Raw genomic sequence first — 22,973 nt, 5'->3', positions numbered from 1 at the left:
ATTAACCTTCAGAATTCAGTAGCCTTCTTGCACAGCAACAATACACAAATAGAAGGGCAAATCAAGAGAATGATCCCATTCACAATAGCCCCCCAAAGAATAAAATACTTAGGAATTAACTTAACCAAAGATGTAAAGGAATTCTTCAGTGAAAACTGTAAAAGCCTAACAAAAGAAATTAAAGAGGATGCTAGGAAATGGAAAGACATCCCATGCTCATGGCTAGGGAGAACCGACATAGTGAAAATAGCTATAGGGCCAAAATTGATATACAAATTCAACGCAATCCCCATGAAAATCCCAAAGACATCCTTTACTGAAATAGAAGATATAATCCAAAGATTCATATGGAACAAAAAGGACCTAGAATTGCCAAAACAATTCTAGGCAAAAAGAGCAAGGCTGGTGGTATTACAATCCCAGACTTCGAACACTACTAGAGAGCCATAATGACAAAAACAGCATGGTATTGGCACAAAAACAGACCAGAAGATCAGTGGAACAGAATAGAAGACCCAGAAATAGAACCACATACCTATAGGCAACTTGTATTTGACAAAGGAGCCAAAGATATACAGTGGAACAAACACAGTCTATTCAATTATTGGTGCTGGCAAAAACTGGGCAGCCACATGTAGAAACTAAAAATTGACCCTAGCCTTTCGCCATGCACAATCATTAACTCAAAGTGGATCGAAGACCTCAACGTCACACCGGAAACTGTGAAACCACTACATGATAAATTAGGAGAGACACTGGAACTCATAGGCACAGGCAAAAGATTCCTGAACAGAATTTCAGGGTCACAACAGATGGGAGAGAGACTCGATAAATGGGACTACCTAAAAATAAAAAGTTTCTGTACGGATAAAAGCATAGTCGCAAAAGCAGAGAGACAGCCAACCAACTGGGAAAAGATATTCACCAACAATGTATCTGACAAATGCTTGATATCCAGAATCTACAGGGAAATCAAGAAACTAATCCCCCGAAAACCCAATAAACCATTCACTAAATGGGCAAGGGAACTAAAGAGAGACTTATCAGAAGAAGAGATTAAAATGGCAGAAAAGCATATGAAAAAGCGTTCATCATGTATAGTCATAAAGGAAATGCAAATAAAACAACCCTAAGGTACCACCTTACCCCAGTAAGAACGGCCAAGATTTAGAACTCAGACAATGAAAGTTGCTGGCAGGGTTGTGGAGAAAAAGGAACCCTACTAGACTGCTGGCGGGAATGTAAACTAGTTCAGTCTCTCTGGAAAGCAGCCTGGAGGTTTCTTAAAGAAGTGAAAATTGACCTTCCCTACGATCCCGCCATAACAGTTCTGGGCATCTACCCTGAACATCGTAACCCAAGATATGATAAGGACACCTGCTCAGCTATGTTCATCTCTGCACTATTCACAATAGTCAGGTGATGGAAACAATCCAGATGCCCTACTGCAGATGAATGGACATAAAAAATGTGGTATATATACACAATGGAATTCTACATAGCCAACAGACAAGATCAAATAATGGCATTCACAGGGAAGTAGATGAATCTAGAGCAAACCATGTTGGTGAGACAAATCAGGACTTAAGAAACAAAAGGCACATGGTATCCTTCAGATGTGGCTATTAAATCCAAAGAGTACAAGAGCAAGGACTCAACATTGGCATACCCAATGCTATGGACATGGTAATGGAAATATAAACATAACTATATATACATACAAACCTATGACTCTACAGAGATAATGTTTTATTCCATAAATTAATATGTTTCTATGACATACAAACTCTTAGCCAAATTTTGATTAAGTTCTAAAACAAAAGTCCCAGTGATTGTATACAGAGACTCCCTTTTTGAATACTTGTTTGTTAAATTTCTCATTTAAAATATGATGAAAAAAATCAATGTTAATAAATTCTTTATAAAAAATGCATGTTCAGAGACAGGCAACATCTCAGTAATTTATAAAATTCCCTTTTCCTGTTTATGTAAAGGAAGGAGGGTAGATCATGAAACTAGAGAAGTCAAGATATTAGAGGCAAATCACGTATAAACAAATTGATTCTGAAAAGCACAGGAACACAGTTTTCTATGTTAAACATTACATTCGCTCAAAGATGTAGTATTTAAAAAATGCTAGGCATCCTAATGAGAAGATTCCTTTTTCCCCATGCTTACTTCATAAAGTGTTTGTCCAAAGTATGAAAAATAGTCTTTTCCCTTACAAGAACAAACAACCTGTAAAATGTCTATATGTGTAATGTGTGTTTTCAATACTTCTTTGCTTTTTCCATCTCTAAGAATTGGCATTTGCTCCAGATGACAGTACAGAGGGACTCTAAGGACAAACAGATGATTAGGACACAGAAAGCTAATAATGTCATAGGAAATAGATGTCAAAATATGTAGAAGAAGCACATGGCAGGCACAGAGGACCCTGAGAGGCACAAGGATTTGTTCAGGATGAGAGGAACCGTGGCAGAGAAGGCATGGATCTGACCCAGGAATGGCTCCTGGAAGCTGAGACATGCCAGTAGCCAGGGCTAGCAGAGGATGTTGGGATTGGACAGACAAGGAGAACTGTGCTGTGGACTGTGTCTCCATGTGCACATTGTGATGTGGGAGGGGAGATGTCAGCCTCCAGTTGGTCTTGTGTGAGGAAGCAGCATAGGTCATTGGGCTGAGAGGTGACCCTGCCTCCCTCACAATGGAATAGAGCATGGAACCCTGATAGCCAGGCAACCATAACTGACTGTGGGCTCAAGCAAGCTCACTTGGCCTGTGACTCAGGAGCGAGAATCATGTTCTCGTTTTGTTTTCACAGGACAAGAGACTCAAGTCTCAGGCAAGAGAGGCGTGACGGCCTCAAGGAACGCTACCGACACTGGGTCAGCGCCCAGCCACGAGCCCAAGGTCTAAAGCTCTTTTCCAGGATGAAACTAAGGAAAGCACAAGGCAATTCAGGCCAGGTATGTTCACGATAGGAAACCTATTTCACCCCATCCTGGCCCATATTAGAACCGTCTTTGTGTGTGTTTTCAAGTGTCTGTCTCTGCTGAGAGAATACATTCTGTGTAGTTTTCCATGTTCTCTATCACAATCACTCCATATGGAGTGCGCTGTCATTTCCACATTTGAAAGATCCCTTCTCTTTACCACCTTAGGGCCACATTGATTCAGCCCAGACCCGGAATGTGCCACATAATCTATGGAGTCGGGAGGCAGGCCTGCTGGAGAGGCTGGTAATTAACCTAGTCCCTGCCTACCAGAAGGGAGACCTCTTTTTTGTCAAAACCTTTCTGCGTAACTACAGACGGTGGGGGACGATGGAACAAGTGATGGATATTATCTTTAAAAAGTGAGTGTTTCCCCCTTCAAGTCCAGGGCTGCTCAGCCTCCACCTGGCACCTCCCTGAGCCTGTTCTTTTCACTGAGGTCTTCTCATGGGAATGAAGGATGAGACCAAGAAGTGTACACCATGGCTAGTTTTTTAGGACAGTGTCACCAAGGGCATTCCTTTTCCCTCAGAAGCTACTGGAACTTCAGAAGCCTGCTTTCTGAAAGGGCTAGAATTACAGGCATATGCTAGTGGCACCCAACTTGTGCCCTCACCTAGGGTGAGGCCCTAAGTAATCACATTTCCAATTAAAGATAAGGTGTCAAAGTAGCAGTCTTGGAGGCTTGCGGAGTACAAGTAGACAGAGGAAACGCTGGGGAGGTGGTAAGGAGGCTGAATCACTTCTGAGCCATCAAGGAGGGATTATGTAGGCTTTACTTGTTTCTAACCCTGGAAGCATTTACGTTTTGGTGTGTGTTCTAGACCTGCATGTTGACCTCAGGACCTGAGTGCTGTCCTTTTGGTACTCAGAGCTGGCACTTGCCAAGTGAGCCACAGGTACAATTGTTGGCTGTGGCCGGTTAATTGAAAATTAATGTGTTGAGATTTTTTTTAAATTTTATTTATTTCTTTATTTGCATTTTTTATTGTAATTAGTAAAAGGGTTACATGATATTTGCCAGACAGAAGGTGCATTAATTCACGTACATTGATACCCTTTCACTTGTCTTGGTACTGACTAGACTGTTCTCCAACTGTGATCCTGAGAATAGCTAAGAATAAAGGCACGAGCCACTGACACATTAACTTTGGACAAATGCCTATAAGCCCCTTAGCAGAATATTCACAGAACCGTATAGACGTATCTCCCTGGTTTCCCTGTCACTTTTACATTCCCATGTGGGACTTAGCCAGCACCACAGGTGTCCTGTTAAGTTAGAAAAAGAGAACCATGGAGGTGACTTCTTCCTCTCCTCACTTAGGTACAGATATCTCCACCGTTACTGGGAGGAAGATGAGAAAACCAAAATGTAAGTGGGCTTCGGCACAAAGACTTTTGCCCCTCCTTGCAAAATGGGCATCATTGAGGCTTCTGCACCAAAGTGCAGATTTCTTGTTTGCACACCACTTGTGACTTCCTTGAGGGGGGGGGCGGCTTTGGACTTCAGTGGATTGCAGGGGACACCGCTGTGGGTGTGGGTGTGTTGTCCAGGGATGACAGGAAGGGCTGTGTGCAGAAAGTCAGATCCAGCGTGGAATCGACCATCAGCCTTCTCATTGCCTGTCACAGTGAGAATGGTGGAGACTTGACTTTCAGAAGCTTCTAGAGGCATGTTGTGAGGAGCATCCTGCTCCCAGGTTTCCTCTCCCTCTTTCCAACATGCAGGTCTGTGTTTAGGACCCCCACAGCATGCGAGTCCAGCCACTAAGTGGCTCAGGAGGAAGGCACACAACGGGCAGGGTGGTGCTCATAGTGTGCTTGTCCCCAATCTGCCCACAGCGCCCTCTGCTCTATTATCACTATGTGGATGGACTGCTGCCCTGGAGATTTTTATAAGTGCCAGAACCAAGACACCCTGCATGAGCTGATGTACTATGTGTGGCTCTACATGCCTTCCTGGGACCTACTGCTCCGTTTAGAAATCATCCTTGCTGATCTGGAGAAATCCGTGAAGAAGAAGAACAACAAGAGGAGGAAGGAGTCCTTGTATAGGCGCTTCAGAGCTTGTGAGTAGGGACGGACGGGACCTGGGTCTCTTGGGATGGCCCCGGATTGTCCGGGACGGGAGCCCTTAGTACTACCCAGCTTAGCAGAAATGCCCTTTTATGGATATGCTCTGCCAGCCAACGTCTGTTCTCTTTTTGAAAGTACTTGGCCTGAGCCACAGCTGAGAAAGACCCAACCTTCAGAGTTCAATCCAATCTCCAATTCTTTTTTTATTTTTTGTGGGTCATGGGGCTTGAAGTAGACCTGGGCACTCCCTGTGCTCTTCAGCTGAAGGCCACTGTCCTACAAATGGCCCTGACCTTTGTCCCTGAGCTTTGCAGCACAAGGCTACTCTCCTAACCTTGAGCCAATGATCCTTTCCCGTTTTCTAGAGGTTAATTGGAGATAAGAGACTCAGATCCTTTTGTGCCCAGGATAACTTTGAACCTTGATCCTCAGACCTCAGCCTCTTGAGTAGCTAGGAATAGAGGCGTGAGCTACCGTACTTGCCCAAACTCAAATTTTATGGATGGCTTCCTCTGTTACATCCTCATGGACTTTGAGACATTCCTGAACTTGTAGAGTCCACTCTAAGATTCCTGTACCTTTCCCCATTCTCAGGTTGGCGCCGCCATAGAGCAGCCTCTCCTGAACTCCCTATCAGTATCCCAGCAGTGATCTCAACGATGGTGACCCGTGAAGAGCTGGAGACATCACTGGACTCCGCACAGCATGTGAAGCCAGAAGAATCTGTTAATTGTGTGGAGAAGCCGGAACAGGCTTTGTGTCCTGTGTACAGCGAAAGCATTCTGAACCCCACTAATGTCACCCAGGAACCTGCCAGTCCCCTGCAGGGAGAGAAAGATGATGGAGACTCTCCCCTGACTTTTACAGTCAGCTTAGATCAGCCCAGTTCCAATGAAGTCATCACTCCTGGGGTGCAGGATAAAGCATCCCCTGAGGGGTTCATGGAGTATGTCTCCAGCCAAAGTTCAAGAGAACCCCTTAAAGATGTCAAAAAGGTAGTGTTAGTCGAGGAAAGTGAGTCTGTCCTCAGAGAATATCCAGACAAATCTGTCCAGCTGCAGGAGATCCAGTCTCCACCTGAGGAACTAGAACCTGCCCCTGCACCACCTCAGGAAGGAAATCCCATCTTCACTGAGGCAGTAGATCCCCTTGAGGACTCTGACTTAGAATATTTTCCTGAAGGCAATTTGGAGGCTGGTTTAGATCTTGATATTCCCTCCCCCATCCCTGAGAAAATCTTACTCTTTCTTTTTGTAATGGCTGTTGTAAAATGTTCTCTCTATTTATTGCTCTAATTTTATTAAAATGTCACTGTTTATATTATGTTGTACAATAAATCAAGTACTGTGGTTTTTTTCACCCCCTCCCTATATGATGCCCTCGACACATGGACCCTAAGTGGGGAGAAATGTAGAGTGACCTGGAGCTGTGGGAGGAACTTACTGGATATACATGGAGCAGTTACATGCACAGGGAATGGCAAGGAGTAAATGGAAATCGGTTTTTGGTGGAAGCAAGGAGGTAGTCTGGCTCACACCTGTAATGCTAACAACTTAGTAGACAGAGATCTCTGAGGGTCTAGGTTCTGGGCCATCCTTGGGCTGGAAAGTTCATGAAACTTTTCTCCAGCTAACCATCAAAAGAGAATTGCTAGCTTTGAGCAAAAAAAGGTTAGTGAAGCCATACCTGACTGACACAGAGAAGGGGGGAGAGAGAGAGAGAGAGACAGAGAGAGAGAGAGAGAGAGAGAGAGAGACAGAGAGACAGAGAGAGACAGAGACAGAGAGAGACAGAGAGAGAGACAGAGAGACAGAGAGAGAGAGACAGAGAGAGAGACAGAGGCAGCGAGAGACAGAGAGATAGAAGGAGTGAAGATACAGAGACAGTGTTTTAGATTGCTCTGCCAGATTGGCTTAAAAATGGGATCCTCAGAGCTTGAAGTTTGGCCTAGTGGTAGAGTGTTTGCCTAGCATGCATGAACACCTGTATTCAATTCCTCCATACTACATACATAGAAAAAAAAAGCCAGATGTTGTTCTGTGGCTCAACTGGTAGAGGTCTAACCTTGAGCAATCCCAAGGACAGTGCTTAGGCCATGTGTTCAATTCAGGACTAGCAAAAAAGGATTGAGAGCCTCAGATCTCAGCCTCCTTAGTAGAATCACAGGAGTCACTGATGCCTGGCTAAGCCAGTACTTTGTCAGTTTAGCCAGAGTGGAGCTGTGTTATACAATTCGACCAGTTAAACTCAAGGAAATAGTAGAGTAATTCAATCATCTGAAATGGGAACTTCATTACTGTTTTTCTTCCAAAGGAAGAAAGCATTCTGGGAGAAGAAACACAAGCAGCTAGCTCCCTGTGCAAGAACAAATGTCCCCGCATGCCTGAACGCTTTCTCAAGGTGCTGGAAGACCCTTCGTTTAGAATCCAAAGATGCCAAAGACTAGGCCTGATGTTTCTGAAGCCCAGAGTGGAGCCTGGATTTCAGCCTGAACATTCTGCAAAGCCATGTACATGGCCATCAGCAGACAAGGTGTGTGTGCTGTGTGTGTGCTCATGACTCTTAGGAGGCTGCCTTCAGAATGGACAGGAGAAACTCTGTGATGAACCCAGGCTACGTGGCTGTGCTCCTAGGTACTGCATTGTGATACTGTGTGTTCCATGGATGCATGCGCCTGCATGCCTGTACATACATTTGTGGCACTCACTGTTCACATTCAGATCCTAGGAATGTTCTGACAAGTTCAGTGCAGACACTGGGACAGACATGCAGTCTTCCCTCTGCAGGAAAGTTCCCCGGGCTGAGAACTCCAGCAGGAGGGGCTTTCCCTTTTATCGTCTCCTTTTGGTCATCACTCACATCTAGTGGAGTTGGAGACAGTGCTCTGTGGATCCTGACAGCCATGAAAACACTTGACATTTGCAAGTGTTCTTTAAAGACAAACACTGGAAGCTCTGTTTGCTCTTTGTAAGAGATACAGAAATGAAATAATGAACTCTCTTTTTTAATTTTTTATATATATTTTTTGTAATTAATTGCAGGGTTACTTTATATTCATTCGATAGAAGGTGCATTACTTCACATACATTAATATCATTACTCATGTCTTGGTCGCCATTTCCCTCCCCCCGACCTGCACCCCTCATCTTGTATTCTCCCCTTCCCTATCCAATTTCAAATAACCAAATACACATTTATCCAACATATCAGATAACAAAGTGAAATACTGTAACAATATGAGATAACCAAGGGACAGCAAAAGAAATGAGGGATAACATAGTACATTAAGGACAGCAATCACTCATTATATGGCTTTTGTTTTATATTCTAGAGGTCCTTTCATTTAGGGTCATACTGTACGACCTTAGGTATCTAGGTATAGCTATTGCAAATCTCTGCTAGAAGAGCCCAAGGTTTCCTCTAATTATGAAAAAGAGGGAAAACATTGAGTCTATGTTCCTTTGAGTCTGGCTTACTTCACTTAATATGTTTTTTCTAAGTCTTTCCCTTTCTTTACAAATGGGGTGATGTCATTCTTTCTGACAGCAGCATAGAATTCCATTGTGTATAAATACCGCATCTTGTTCATCAACTCATCAACTGAGGGACATCTCAGTTGGTTCCATATCTTTGCTATGGTAAAGACTGCTGCAACGAACATCACTGTGCTAGTGGATTTAGTATGGGCAATGAAATTGTGGAAGCAATCTGGGAAATGCCAACCAAAAAGAGCCCAGGTCCAGATGGTTTCACTGCGGAATTCTACAAGACGTTTAAAGATGAAATAACATACCTATACTCTTGAAACTTTCGAGAAATAGAAACAGAAGGAGCAATATCAAAATCATTTTATGAAGCTAATATTACTCTCATCCCCAAACCAGGGAAAGACCGAACAAAAAAGAACACTACAGATCTATCTCTCTAATGAACACAGACGCAAAACTCCTCAATAAAATGTTAGCCAACAGAATCCAGAAACAAATTTAAAAAATCCATACACTACGATCAAGTGGGCTTCATCCCACAGATGCAAAGCTGGTTTAACATTCGCAAATCAATCAATGTAATACATCACATCAGTAGAGCTAAGGGAAAGAATCATATAATTTCTCAGGACGCAGAGAAGGCATTTGACAAAATACAACATCCACTCATGTAGAAAGCACTAGAAAAATAGGAATAAGAGGTACATTCCTCAAAATAGTGAAAGCCATATATGAAAAACCTACAGCCAGTATTATACTAAATGGTGAAAGACTAGGACCATTTACTTTAAAATCAGGAACTAGACAGGGATGCCCACTCTCTCCTCTTCTCTTCAGTATAGTGCTAAAACCCTTAGCCAGAGCAATCAGGCAAGCAAAGGACACCAAAGGGATCCACGTGGGGAAAGAAGAAATTAAACTTTCCCTATTCGCAGATGACATGATCCTCTACTTGAGTGACCCAACAAACTCCACTCCCAAACTCCTAGAATTAATAAACTACTTTAGCAAAGTGGCAGGATACAAAATTAACCTTCAGAATTCAGTAGCCTTCTTGCACAGCAACAATACACAAATAGAAGGGCAAATCAAGAGAATGATCCCATTCACAATAGCCCCCCAAAGAATAAAATACTTAGGAATTAACTTAACCAAAGATGTAAAGGAATTCTTCAGTGAAAACTGTAAAAGCCTAACAAAAGAAATTAAAGAGGATGCTAGGAAATGGAAAGACATCCCATGCTCATGGCTAGGGAGAACCGACATAGTGAAAATAGCTATAGGGCCAAAATTGATATACAAATTCAACGCAATCCCCATGAAAATCCCAAAGACATCCTTTACTGAAATAGAAGATATAATCCAAAGATTCATATGGAACAAAAAGGACCTAGAATTGCCAAAACAATTCTAGGCAAAAAGAGCAAGGCTGGTGGTATTACAATCCCAGACTTCGAACACTACTAGAGAGCCATAATGACAAAAACAGCATGGTATTGGCACAAAAACAGACCAGAAGATCAGTGGAACAGAATAGAAGACCCAGAAATAGAACCACATACCTATAGGCAACTTGTATTTGACAAAGGAGCCAAAGATATACAGTGGAACAAACACAGTCTATTCAATTATTGGTGCTGGCAAAAACTGGGCAGCCACATGTAGAAACTAAAAATTGACCCTAGCCTTTCGCCATGCACAATCATTAACTCAAAGTGGATCGAAGACCTCAACGTCACACCGGAAACTGTGAAACCACTACATGATAAATTAGGAGAGACACTGGAACTCATAGGCACAGGCAAAAGATTCCTGAACAGAATTTCAGGGTCACAACAGATGGGAGAGAGACTCGATAAATGGGACTACCTAAAAATAAAAAGTTTCTGTACGGATAAAAGCATAGTCGCAAAAGCAGAGAGACAGCCAACCAACTGGGAAAAGATATTCACCAACAATGTATCTGACAAATGCTTGATATCCAGAATCTACAGGGAAATCAAGAAACTAATCCCCCGAAAACCCAATAAACCATTCACTAAATGGGCAAGGGAACTAAAGAGAGACTTATCAGAAGAAGAGATTAAAATGGCAGAAAAGCATATGAAAAAGCGTTCATCATGTATAGTCATAAAGGAAATGCAAATAAAACAACCCTAAGGTACCACCTTACCCCAGTAAGAACGGCCAAGATTTAGAACTCAGACAATGAAAGTTGCTGGCAGGGTTGTGGAGAAAAAGGAACCCTACTAGACTGCTGGCGGGAATGTAAACTAGTTCAGTCTCTCTGGAAAGCAGCCTGGAGGTTTCTTAAAGAAGTGAAAATTGACCTTCCCTACGATCCCGCCATAACAGTTCTGGGCATCTACCCTGAACATCGTAACCCAAGATATGATAAGGACACCTGCTCAGCTATGTTCATCTCTGCACTATTCACAATAGTCAGGTGATGGAAACAATCCAGATGCCCTACTGCAGATGAATGGACATAAAAAATGTGGTATATATACACAATGGAATTCTACATAGCCAACAGACAAGATCAAATAATGGCATTCACAGGGAAGTAGATGAATCTAGAGCAAACCATGTTGGTGAGACAAATCAGGACTTAAGAAACAAAAGGCACATGGTATCCTTCAGATGTGGCTATTAAATCCAAAGAGTACAAGAGCAAGGACTCAACATTGGCATACCCAATGCTATGGACATGGTAATGGAAATATAAACATAACTATATATACATACAAACCTATGACTCTACAGAGATAATGTTTTATTCCATAAATTAATATGTTTCTATGACATACAAACTCTTAGCCAAATTTTGATTAAGTTCTAAAACAAAAGTCCCAGTGATTGTATACAGAGACTCCCTTTTTGAATACTTGTTTGTTAAATTTCTCATTTAAAATATGATGAAAAAAATCAATGTTAATAAATTCTTTATAAAAAATGCATGTTCAGAGACAGGCAACATCTCAGTAATTTATAAAATTCCCTTTTCCTGTTTATGTAAAGGAAGGAGGGTAGATCATGAAACTAGAGAAGTCAAGATATTAGAGGCAAATCACGTATAAACAAATTGATTCTGAAAAGCACAGGAACACAGTTTTCTATGTTAAACATTACATTCGCTCAAAGATGTAGTATTTAAAAAATGCTAGGCATCCTAATGAGAAGATTCCTTTTTCCCCATGCTTACTTCATAAAGTGTTTGTCCAAAGTATGAAAAATAGTCTTTTCCCTTACAAGAACAAACAACCTGTAAAATGTCTATATGTGTAATGTGTGTTTTCAATACTTCTTTGCTTTTTCCATCTCTAAGAATTGGCATTTGCTCCAGATGACAGTACAGAGGGACTCTAAGGACAAACAGATGATTAGGACACAGAAAGCTAATAATGTCATAGGAAATAGATGTCAAAATATGTAGAAGAAGCACATGGCAGGCACAGAGGACCCTGAGAGGCACAAGGATTTGTTCAGGATGAGAGGAACCGTGGCAGAGAAGGCATGGATCTGACCCAGGAATGGCTCCTGGAAGCTGAGACATGCCAGTAGCCAGGGCTAGCAGAGGATGTTGGGATTGGACAGACAAGGAGAACTGTGCTGTGGACTGTGTCTCCATGTGCACATTGTGATGTGGGAGGGGAGATGTCAGCCTCCAGTTGGTCTTGTGTGAGGAAGCAGCATAGGTCATTGGGCTGAGAGGTGACCCTGCCTCCCTCACAATGGAATAGAGCATGGAACCCTGATAGCCAGGCAACCATAACTGACTGTGGGCTCAAGCAAGCTCACTTGGCCTGTGACTCAGGAGCGAGAATCATGTTCTCGTTTTGTTTTCACAGGACAAGAGACTCAAGTCTCAGGCAAGAGAGGCGTGACGGCCTCAAGGAACGCTACCGACACTGGGTCAGCGCCCAGCCACGAGCCCAAGGTCTAAAGCTCTTTTCCAGGATGAAACTAAGGAAAGCACAAGGCAATTCAGGCCAGGTATGTTCACGATAGGAAACCTATTTCACCCCATCCTGGCCCATATTAGAACCGTCTTTGTGTGTGTTTTCAAGTGTCTGTCTCTGCTGAGAGAATACATTCTGTGTAGTTTTCCATGTTCTCTATCACAATCACTCCATATGGAGTGCGCTGTCATTTCCACATTTGAAAGATCCCTTCTCTTTACCACCTTAGGGCCACATTGATTCAGCCCAGACCCGGAATGTGCCACATAATCTATGGAGTTGGGAGGCAGGCCTGCTGGAGAGGCTGGTAATTAACCTAGTCCCTGCCTACCAGAAGGGAGACCTCTTTTTTGTCAAAACCTTTCTGCGTAACTACAGACGGTGGGGGACGATGGAACAAGTGATGGATATTATCTTTAAAAAGTGAGTGTTTCCCCCTTCAAGTCCAGGGCTGCTCAGCCTCCACCTGGCACCTCCCTGAGCCTGTTCTTTTCACTGAGGTCTTCTCATGGGAATGAAGGATGAGACCAAGAAGTGTACACCATGGCTAGTTTTTTAGGACAGTGTCACCAAGGGCATTCCTTTTCCCTCAGAAGCTACTGGAACTTCAGAAGCCTGCTTTCTGAAAGGGCTAGAATTACAGGCATATGCTAGTGGCACCCAACTTGTGCCCTCACCTAGGGTGAGGCCCTAAGTAATCACATTTCCAATTAAAGATAAGGTGTCAAAGTAGCAGTCTTGGAGGCTTGCGGAGTACAAGTAGACAGAGGAAACGCTGGGGAGGTGGTAAGGAGGCTGAATCACTTCTGAGCCATCAAGGAGGGATTATGTAGGCTTTACTTGTTTCTAACCCTGGAAGCATTTACGTTTTGGTGTGTGTTCTAGACCTGCATGTTGACCTCAGGACCTGAGTGCTGTCCTTTTGGTACTCAGAGCTGGCACTTGCCAAGTGAGCCACAGGTACAATTGTTGGCTGTGGCCGGTTAATTGAAAATTAATGTGTTGAGATTTTTTTTAAATTTTATTTATTTCTTTATTTGCATTTTTTATTGTAATTAGTAAAAGGGTTACATGATATTTGCCAGACAGAAGGTGCATTAATTCACGTACATTGATACCCTTTCACTTGTCTTGGTACTGACTAGACTGTTCTCCAACTGTGATCCTGAGAATAGCTAAGAATAAAGGCACGAGCCACTGACACATTAACTTTGGACAAATGCCTATAAGCCCCTTAGCAGAATATTCACAGAACCGTATAGACGTATCTCCCTGGTTTCCCTGTCACTTTTACATTCCCATGTGGGACTTAGCCAGCACCACAGGTGTCCTGTTAAGTTAGAAAAAGAGAACCATGGAGGTGACTTCTTCCTCTCCTCACTTAGGTACAGATATCTCCACCGTTACTGGGAGGAAGATGAGAAAACCAAAATGTAAGTGGGCTTCGGCACAAAGACTTTTGCCCCTCCTTGCAAAATGGGCATCATTGAGGCTTCTGCACCAAAGTGCAGATTTCTTGTTTGCACACCACTTGTGACTTCCTTGAGGGGGGGGGCGGCTTTGGACTTCAGTGGATTGCAGGGGACACCGCTGTGGGTGTGGGTGTGTTGTCCAGGGATGACAGGAAGGGCTGTGTGCAGAAAGTCAGATCCAGCGTGGAATCGACCATCAGCCTTCTCATTGCCTGTCACAGTGAGAATGGTGGAGACTTGACTTTCAGAAGCTTCTAGAGGCATGTTGTGAGGAGCATCCTGCTCCCAGGTTTCCTCTCCCTCTTTCCAACATGCAGGTCTGTGTATAGGACCCCCACAGCATGCGAGTCCAGCCACTAAGTGGCTCAGGAGGAAGGCACACAACGGGCAGGGTGGTGCTCATAGTGTGCTTGTCCCCAATCTGCCCACAGCGCCCTCTGCTCTATTATCACTATGTGGATGGACTGCTGCCCTGGAGATTTTTATAAGTGCCAGAACCAAGACACCCTGCATGAGCTGATGTACTATGTGTGGCTCTACATGCCTTCCTGGGACCTACTGCTCCGTTTAGAAATCATCCTTGCTGATCTGGAGAAATCCGTGAAGAAGAAGAACAACAAGAGGAGGAAGGAGTCCTTGTATAGGCGCTTCAGAGCTTGTGAGTAGGGACGGACGGGACCTGGGTCTCTTGGGATGGCCCCGGATTGTCCGGGACGGGAGCCCTTAGTACTACCCAGCTTAGCAGAAATGCCCTTTTATGGATATGCTCTGCCAGCCAACGTCTGTTCTCTTTTTGAAAGTACTTGGCCTGAGCCACAGCTGAGAAAGACCCAACCTTCAGAGTTCAATCCAATCTCCAATTCTTTTTTTATTTTTTGTGGGTCATGGGGCTTGAAGTAGACCTGGGCACTCCCTGTGCTCTTCAGCTGAAGGCCACTGTCCTACAAATGGCCCTGACCTTTGTCCCTGAGCTTTGCAGCACAAGGCTACTCTCCTAACCTTGAGCCAATGATCCTTTCCCGTTTTCTAGAGGTTAATTGGAGATAAGAGACTCAGATCCTTTTGTGCCCAGGATAACTTTGAACCTTGATCCTCAGACCTCAGCCTCTTGAGTAGCTAGGAATAGAGGCGTGAGCTACCGTACTTGCCCAAACTCAAATTTTATGGATGGCTTCCTCTGTTACATCCTCATGGACTTTGAGACATTCCTGAACTTGTAGAGTCCACTCTAAGATTCCTGTACCTTTCCCCATTCTCAGGTTGGCGCCGCCATAGAGCAGCCTCTCCTGAACTCCCTATCAGTATCCCAGCAGTGATCTCAACGATGGTGACCCGTGAAGAGCTGGAGACATCACTGGACTCCGCACAGCATGTGAAGCCAGAAGAATCTGTTAATTGTGTGGAGAAGCCGGAACAGGCTTTGTGTCCTGTGTACAGCGAAAGCATTCTGAACCCCACTAATGTCACCCAGGAACCTGCCAGTCCCCTGCAGGGAGAGAAAGATGATGGAGACTCTCCCCTGACTTTTACAGTCAGCTTAGATCAGCCCAGTTCCAATGAAGTCATCACTCCTGGGGTGCAGGATAAAGCATCCCCTGAGGGGTTCATGGAGTATGTCTCCAGCCAAAGTTCAAGAGAACCCCTTAAAGATGTCAAAAAGGTAGTGTTAGTCGAGGAAAGTGAGTCTGTCCTCAGAGAATATCCAGACAAATCTGTCCAGCTGCAGGAGATCCAGTCTCCACCTGAGGAACTAGAACCTGCCCCTGCACCACCTCAGGAAGGAAATCCCATCTTCACTGAGGCAGTAGATCCCCTTGAGGACTCTGACTTAGAATATTTTCCTGAAGGCAATTTGGAGGCTGGTTTAGATCTTGATATTCCCTCCCCCATCCCTGAGAAAATCTTACTCTTTCTTTTTGTAATGGCTGTTGTAAAATGTTCTCTCTATTTATTGCTCTAATTTTATTAAAATGTCACTGTTTATATTATGTTGTACAATAAATCAAGTACTGTGGTTTTTTTCACCCCCTCCCTATATGATGCCCTCGACACATGGACCCTAAGTGGGGAGAAATGTAGAGTGACCTGGAGCTGTGGGAGGAACTTACTGGATATACATGGAGCAGTTACATGCACAGGGAATGGCAAGGAGTAAATGGAAATCGGTTTTTGGTGGAAGCAAGGAGGTAGTCTGGCTCACACCTGTAATGCTAACAACTTAGTAGACAGAGATCTCTGAGGGTCTAGGTTCTGGGCCATCCTTGGGCTGGAAAGTTCATGAAACTTTTCTCCAGCTAACCATCAAAAGAGAATTGCTAGCTTTGAGCAAAAAAAGGTTAGTGAAGCCATACCTGACTGACACAGAGAAGGGGGGAGAGAGAGAGAGAGAGACAGAGAGAGAGAGAGAGAGAGAGAGAGAGACAGAGAGACAGAGAGAGACAGAGACAGAGAGAGACAGAGAGAGAGACAGAGAGACAGAGAGAGAGAGACAGAGAGAGAGACAGAGGCAGCGAGAGACAGAGAGATAGAAGGAGTGAAGATACAGAGACAGTGTTTTAGATTGCTCTGCCAGATTGGCTTAAAAATGGGATCCTCAGAGCTTGAAGTTTGGCCTAGTGGTAGAGTGTTTGCCTAGCATGCATGAACACCTGTATTCAATTCCTCCATACTACATACATAGAAAAAAAAAGCCAGATGTTGTTCTGTGGCTCAACTGGTAGAGGTCTAACCTTGAGCAATCCCAAGGACAGTGCTTAGGCCATGTGTTCAATTCAGGACTAGCAAAAAAGGATTGAGAGCCTCAGATCTCAGCCTCCTTAGTAGAATCACAGGAGTCACTGATGCCTGGCTAAGCCAGTACTTTGTCAGTTTAGCCAGAGTGGAGCTGTGTTATACAATTCGACCAGTTAAACTCAAGGAAATAGTAGAGTAATTCAATCATCTGAAATGGGAACTTCATTACTGTTTTTCTTCCAAAGGAAGAAAGCATTCTGGGAGAAGAAACACAAGCAGCTAGCTCCCTGTGCAAGAACAAATGTCCCCGCATGCCTGAACGCTTTCTCAAGGTGCTGGAAGACCCTTCGTTTAGAATCCAAAGATGCCAAAGACTAGGCCTGATGTTTCTGAAGCCCAGAGTGGAGCCTGGATTTCAGCCTGAACATTCTGCAAAGCCATGTACATGGCCATCAGCAGACAAGGTGTGTGTGCTGTGTGTGTGCTCATGACTCTTAGGAGGCTGCCTTCAGAATGGACAGGAGAAACTCTGTGATGAACCCAGGCTACGTGGCTGTGCTCCTAGGTACTGCATTGTGATACTGTGTGTTCCATGGATGCATGCGCCTGCATGCCTGTACATACATTTGTGGCACTCACTGTTCACATTCAGATCCTAGGAATGTTCTGACAAGTTCAGTGCAGACACTGGGACAGACATGCAGTCTTCCCTCTGCAGGAAAGTTCCCCGGGCTGAGAACTCCAGCAGGAGGGGCTTTCCCTTTTATCGTCTCCTTTTGGTCATCACTCACATCTAGTGGAGTTGGAGACAGTGCTCTGTGGATCCTGACAGCCATGAAAACACTTGACATTTGCAAGTGTTCTTTAAAGACAAACACTGGAAGCTCTGTTTGCTCTTTGTAAGAGATACAGAAATGAAATAATGAACTCCCTTTTTTAATTTTTTATATATATTTTTTGTAATTAATTGCAGGGTTACTTTATATTCATTCGATAGAAGGTGCATTACTTCACATACATTAATATCATTACTCATGTCTTGGTCGCCATTTCCCTCCCCCCGACCCGCACCCCTCATCTTGTATTCTCCCCTTCCCTATCCAATTTCAAATAACCAAATACACATTTATCCAACATATCAGATAACAAAGTGAAATACTGTAACAATATGAGATAACCAAGGGACAGCAAAAGAAATGAGGGATAACATAGTACATTAAGGACAGCAATCACTCATTATATGGCTTTTGTTTTATATTCTAGAGGTCCTTTCATTTAGGGTCATACTGTACGACCTTAGGTATCTAGGTATAGCTATTGCAAATCTCTGCTAGAAGAGCCCAAGGTTTCCTCTAATTATGAAAAAGAGGGAAAACATTGAGTCTATGTTCCTTTGAGTCTGGCTTACTTCACTTAATATGTTTTTTCTAAGTCTTTCCCTTTCTTTACAAATGGGGTGATGTCATTCTTTCTGACAGCAGCATAGAATTCCATTGTGTATAAATACCGCATCTTGTTCATCAACTCATCAACTGAGGGACATCTCAGTTGGTTCCATATCTTTGCTATGGTAAAGACTGCTGCAACGAACATCACTGTGCTAGTGGATTTAGTATGGGCAATGAAATTGTGGAAGCAATCTGGGAAATGCCAACCAAAAAGAGCCCAGGTCCAGATGGTTTCACTGCGGAATTCTACAAGACGTTTAAAGATGAAATAACATACCCATACTCTTGAAACTTTCGAGAAATAGAAACAGAAGGAGCAATATCAAAATCATTTTATGAAGCTAATATTACTCTCATCCCCAAACCAGGGAAAGACCGAACAAAAAAGAACACTACAGATCTATCTCTCTAATGAACACAGACGCAAAACTCCTCAATAAAATGTTAGCCAACAGAATCCAGAAACAAATTTAAAAAATCCATACACTACGATCAAGTGGGCTTCATCCCACAGATGCAAAGCTGGTTTAACATTCGCAAATCAATCAATGTAATACATCACATCAGTAGAGCTAAGGGAAAGAATCATATAATTTCTCAGGACGCAGAGAAGGCATTTGACAAAATACAACATCCACTCATGTAGAAAGCACTAGAAAAATAGGAATAAGAGGTACATTCCTCAAAATAGTGAAAGCCATATATGAAAAACCTACAGCCAGTATTATACTAAATGGTGAAAGACTAGGACCATTTACTTTAAAATCAGGAACTAGACAGGGATGCCCACTCTCTCCTCTTCTCTTCAGTATAGTGCTAAAACCCTTAGCCAGAGCAATCAGGCAAGCAAAGGACACCAAAGGGATCCACGTGGGGAAAGAAGAAATTAAACTTTCCCTATTCGCAGATGACATGATCCTCTACTTGAGTGACCCAACAAACTCCACTCCCAAACTCCTAGAATTAATAAACTACTTTAGCAAAGTGGCAGGATACAAAATTAACCTTCAGAATTCAGTAGCCTTCTTGCACAGCAACAATACACAAATAGAAGGGCAAATCAAGAGAATGATCCCATTCACAATAGCCCCCCAAAGAATAAAATACTTAGGAATTAACTTAACCAAAGATGTAAAGGAATTCTTCAGTGAAAACTGTAAAAGCCTAACAAAAGAAATTAAAGAGGATGCTAGGAAATGGAAAGACATCCCATGCTCATGGCTAGGGAGAACCGACATAGTGAAAATAGCTATAGGGCCAAAATTGATATACAAATTCAACGCAATCCCCATGAAAATCCCAAAGACATCCTTTACTGAAATAGAAGATATAATCCAAAGATTCATATGGAACAAAAAGGACCTAGAATTGCCAAAACAATTCTAGGCAAAAAGAGCAAGGCTGGTGGTATTACAATCCCAGACTTCGAACACTACTAGAGAGCCATAATGACAAAAACAGCATGGTATTGGCACAAAAACAGACCAGAAGATCAGTGGAACAGAATAGAAGACCCAGAAATAGAACCACATACCTATAGGCAACTTGTATTTGACAAAGGAGCCAAAGATATACAGTGGAACAAACACAGTCTATTCAATTATTGGTGCTGGCAAAAACTGGGCAGCCACATGTAGAAACTAAAAATTGACCCTAGCCTTTCGCCATGCACAATCATTAACTCAAAGTGGATCGAAGACCTCAACGTCACACCGGAAACTGTGAAACCACTACATGATAAATTAGGAGAGACACTGGAACTCATAGGCACAGGCAAAAGATTCCTGAACAGAATTTCAGGGTCACAACAGATGGGAGAGAGACTCGATAAATGGGACTACCTAAAAATAAAAAGTTTCTGTACAGATAAAAGCATAGTCGCAAAAGCAGAGAGTCAGCCAACCAACTGGGAAAAGATATTCACCAACAATGTATCTGACAAATGCTTGATATCCAGAATCTACAGGGAAATCAAGAAACTAATCCCCCGAAAACCCAATAAACCATTCACTAAATGGGCAAGGGAACTAAAGAGAGACTTATCAGAAGAAGAGATTAAAATGGCAGAAAAGCATATGAAAAAGCGTTCATCATGTATAGTCATAAAGGAAATACAAATAAAACAACCCTAAGGTACCACCTTACCCCAGTAAGAACGGCCAAGATTTAGAACTCAGACAATGAAAGTTGCTGGCAGGGTTGTGGAGAAAAAGGAACCCTACTAGACTGCTGGTGGGAATGTAAACTAGTTCAGTCTCTCTGGAAAGCAGCCTGGAGGTTTCTTAAAGAAGTGAAAATTGACCTTCCCTACGATCCCGCCATAACAGTTCTGGGCATCTACCCTGAACATCATAACCCAAGATATGATAAGGACACCTGCTCAGCTATGTTCATCTCTGCACTATTCACAATAGTCAGGTGATGGAAACAATCCAGATGCCCTACTGCAGAAGATGAAACTAGAGCAAATGATGTTGAGTGAGACAAATCAGGACTTTAGAAACAAACGGCACATGGTATCCTTCAGATGTGGCTATTAAATCCAAAGAGTACAAGAGCAAGGACTCAACATTGGCATACCCAATGCTATGGACATGGTAATGGATATATAAACATAACTATATAGACATAAAAACCTATGACTCTACAGAGATAATGTTTTATTCCATAAATTAATATGTTTCTATGACATACAAACTCTTAGACAAATTTTGATTAAGTTCTAAAACAAAAGTCCAGTGATTGTACATAGAGACTCCCTTCTTCAATACTTGTTTGTTGAACTTGTCATTTGAAAAATGATGAAAAAATCAATGTTAATAAATTCTTTATAAAAAATTCATATTCAGAGACAGGCAACATCTCAGTAATTTATAAAATTCCCTTTTCCTGTTTATGTAAAGGAAGGATGGTAGATCATGAAACTAGAGAAGCCAAGATATCATGGCAAATCACATATAAACAAATTGCTTTCAAAAAGCACTGGAGTACAGTTTTCTATGTTAAATATTACATTCACTCAAAGTTGTAGTATTTAAAAAATGCTAGCCATCCTAATGAGAAGATAGTATAACACCTCTTCCTTTTTCTCCATGCCAACTTCATAAAGTGTTTGTCCAAAGTATGAAAAATAGTCTTTTCCCTTACAAGAACAAACAACCTGTAAAATGTCTACATGTGTAATATGTGTTAATACTTCTTTGCTTTTCCATCTCTAAGTTTTGGCATTTCTCCAGATGACAGTACAGAGGGACTCTAAGGACAAACAGATGATTAGGACACAGAAAGCTAATAATGTCATAGGAAATAGATGTCAAACTATGTAGAAGAAGCACATGGCAGGCACAGAGGACCCTGAGAGGCAGATGGATTTGTTCAGGATGAGAGGAACCGGGGCAGAGAAGGCATGGATCTGACCCAGGAATGGCTCCTGCAAGCTGAGACATGCCAGTAGCCAGGGCTAGCAGAGGATGTTGGGATTGGACAGACAAGGAGAACTGTGCTGTGGACTGTGTCTCCATGTGCACATTGTGATTCTTGCTGTGGAATCCCAAGATTGTATTAGCATGTACTTTTTTGAGTTCAACATAGAGGGAACTGCAGCTACATGCAAGGGTTGCGGTTACAATCATTAACGAGATGTATTTTGTATACAGGTGATAATTGACTTCCCTAGGAAGCAGGGGAAAGCAATAAACATTCCAACCTTAGACTCTGATCTAAGCTTTTAAGTGCCCAAAATTCTCTAGCTTCAACACACTTATGGCAATGATTTTTACTTTGTATGCCTTAAGTGTTTAACCTTTCCTGGGCCCAGCAATTAGCCTTATGAATGTGGTCAGAGATGGAACTTCCGATCTCTAACCCTTTCCAGGTCTTACAGCTTGGCCCCAGAGGCCCTCACAATGATCATTAGCTAGACTTTTCTTTATTACACATCCACAGAAGGGAGAGGGAGGTTTGACTGACATTTTACTCATCAGATTCATTCCATGGAGACAGAGGGGCTCACAGCAAGATCCTTGCTTCCAAGTGCACAGGCGCCCTTCCAGACTGGCAAAGGTAAGGAACTAAACACATTTTGTTTGTATGTCCCTTAACTTACATTTTCTTTGCTCCAGGCTGGTGCTCTAAACACTTGAGCCACAGTGGTACCTTTTATTTGGATATAAGAATCTCACAGAAGTTCCTGCCTAGGCCACTTCTGAACCACAATCCTCAGATCTCAGCCTCCTGAGTAGCTAGAATTACAGGCGTGAGCAACAAGGCCTACCTAAGCATGTTAGAATGACTCTACAAACAACCTGCAGCTCCAAATAAAATTTAACAAGCTGACCCAAACTCCCATGCAGTGGCAGCACTAATAGACCTTTCATGATGGGTAATTTTGAGACTAGCGTGCCCTTGGCCCTCCACCTTTTCAAGGGTACTTAAAGCTGCCCCTTCCATCTCCAGATACTGCTCACCTTTCCATCAAATCACCAAGCATCAGTGGTTCCTGGCAGGATGCAGACCTATGGAACACTCTTCTAATCCCCTTTGCTGAGAAAATAAATGCCTCTTCTAGTAGGCATTTGATGTCTTGAGTGTGAAAATAAGAACTCCCATAAGATAAAAGGAGTCACAAAGGAGGGCATCACCAGATATGTGCTGTGTAGGAGTGAACAAGGTGTCTCTAGGAGACAGCTATGTGAATCTCAATGTCACTGGACTGCCTGCAGGTCCTATCAATCCCCAGACCCAATCACAGGCCCCATGCAGCCGGCAGGAGTACTCCATGCCTCTCCTAGCCCTCTAA

The 22,973-nt window shown here is 42.9% G+C and overlaps 2 protein-coding genes across 2 annotated transcripts; both read left to right on the top strand.

The window, feature by feature from the left end:
* The first annotated feature begins 2,791 nt into the window (after window positions 1-2,791).
* Window positions 2,792-12,086, top strand: LOC150044205 (uncharacterized). Its single transcript, XM_090321411.1, has 7 exons — window positions 2,792-2,969; window positions 3,165-3,358; window positions 4,321-4,368; window positions 4,839-5,065; window positions 5,667-6,265; window positions 7,386-7,604; window positions 11,997-12,086. The coding sequence occupies exons 1-7, from the start codon at window positions 2,802-2,804 to the stop codon at window positions 12,084-12,086; spliced, it is 1,545 nt and encodes a 514-aa protein (XP_090177537.1). The 5' UTR covers window positions 2,792-2,801.
* A 292-nt stretch (window positions 12,087-12,378) lies between these two features.
* Window positions 12,379-22,973, top strand: LOC150044204 (uncharacterized). Its single transcript, XM_090321410.1, has 6 exons — window positions 12,379-12,556; window positions 12,752-12,945; window positions 13,908-13,955; window positions 14,426-14,652; window positions 15,254-15,841; window positions 22,834-22,973. Exons 1-6 carry the CDS (start codon window positions 12,389-12,391, stop codon window positions 22,971-22,973), a joined length of 1,365 nt encoding a protein of 454 aa, XP_090177536.1. The 5' UTR covers window positions 12,379-12,388.

This window comes from Megascapheus bottae, chromosome 30, assembly GCF_031878675.1.
Source record: "Megascapheus bottae isolate mThoBot1 chromosome 30, mThoBot2.hap1, whole genome shotgun sequence".
Lineage (NCBI taxonomy): Eukaryota > Metazoa > Chordata > Mammalia > Rodentia > Geomyidae > Megascapheus > Megascapheus bottae.
The sequence above is the reverse complement of the archived record's forward strand: the minus strand, read 5'-3'. Positions and strand labels throughout refer to the sequence as shown.

Excerpts from the sequence above, each read along its gene's own strand:
- LOC150044205 (XM_090321411.1), top strand. The coding sequence starts at position 2,802 with ATGTTCTCGTTTTGTTTTCACAGGACAAGAGACTCAAGTCTCAGGCAA. Across the intron at positions 2,970-3,164 it reads CACAAGGCAATTCAGGCCAG|GGCCACATTGATTCAGCCCA; the intron begins GTATGTTCACGA and ends TTACCACCTTAG. Across the intron at positions 3,359-4,320 it reads ATGGATATTATCTTTAAAAA|GTACAGATATCTCCACCGTT; the intron begins GTGAGTGTTTCC and ends CTCCTCACTTAG.
- LOC150044204 (XM_090321410.1), top strand. The coding sequence starts at position 12,389 with ATGTTCTCGTTTTGTTTTCACAGGACAAGAGACTCAAGTCTCAGGCAA. Across the intron at positions 12,557-12,751 it reads CACAAGGCAATTCAGGCCAG|GGCCACATTGATTCAGCCCA; the intron begins GTATGTTCACGA and ends TTACCACCTTAG. Across the intron at positions 12,946-13,907 it reads ATGGATATTATCTTTAAAAA|GTACAGATATCTCCACCGTT; the intron begins GTGAGTGTTTCC and ends CTCCTCACTTAG.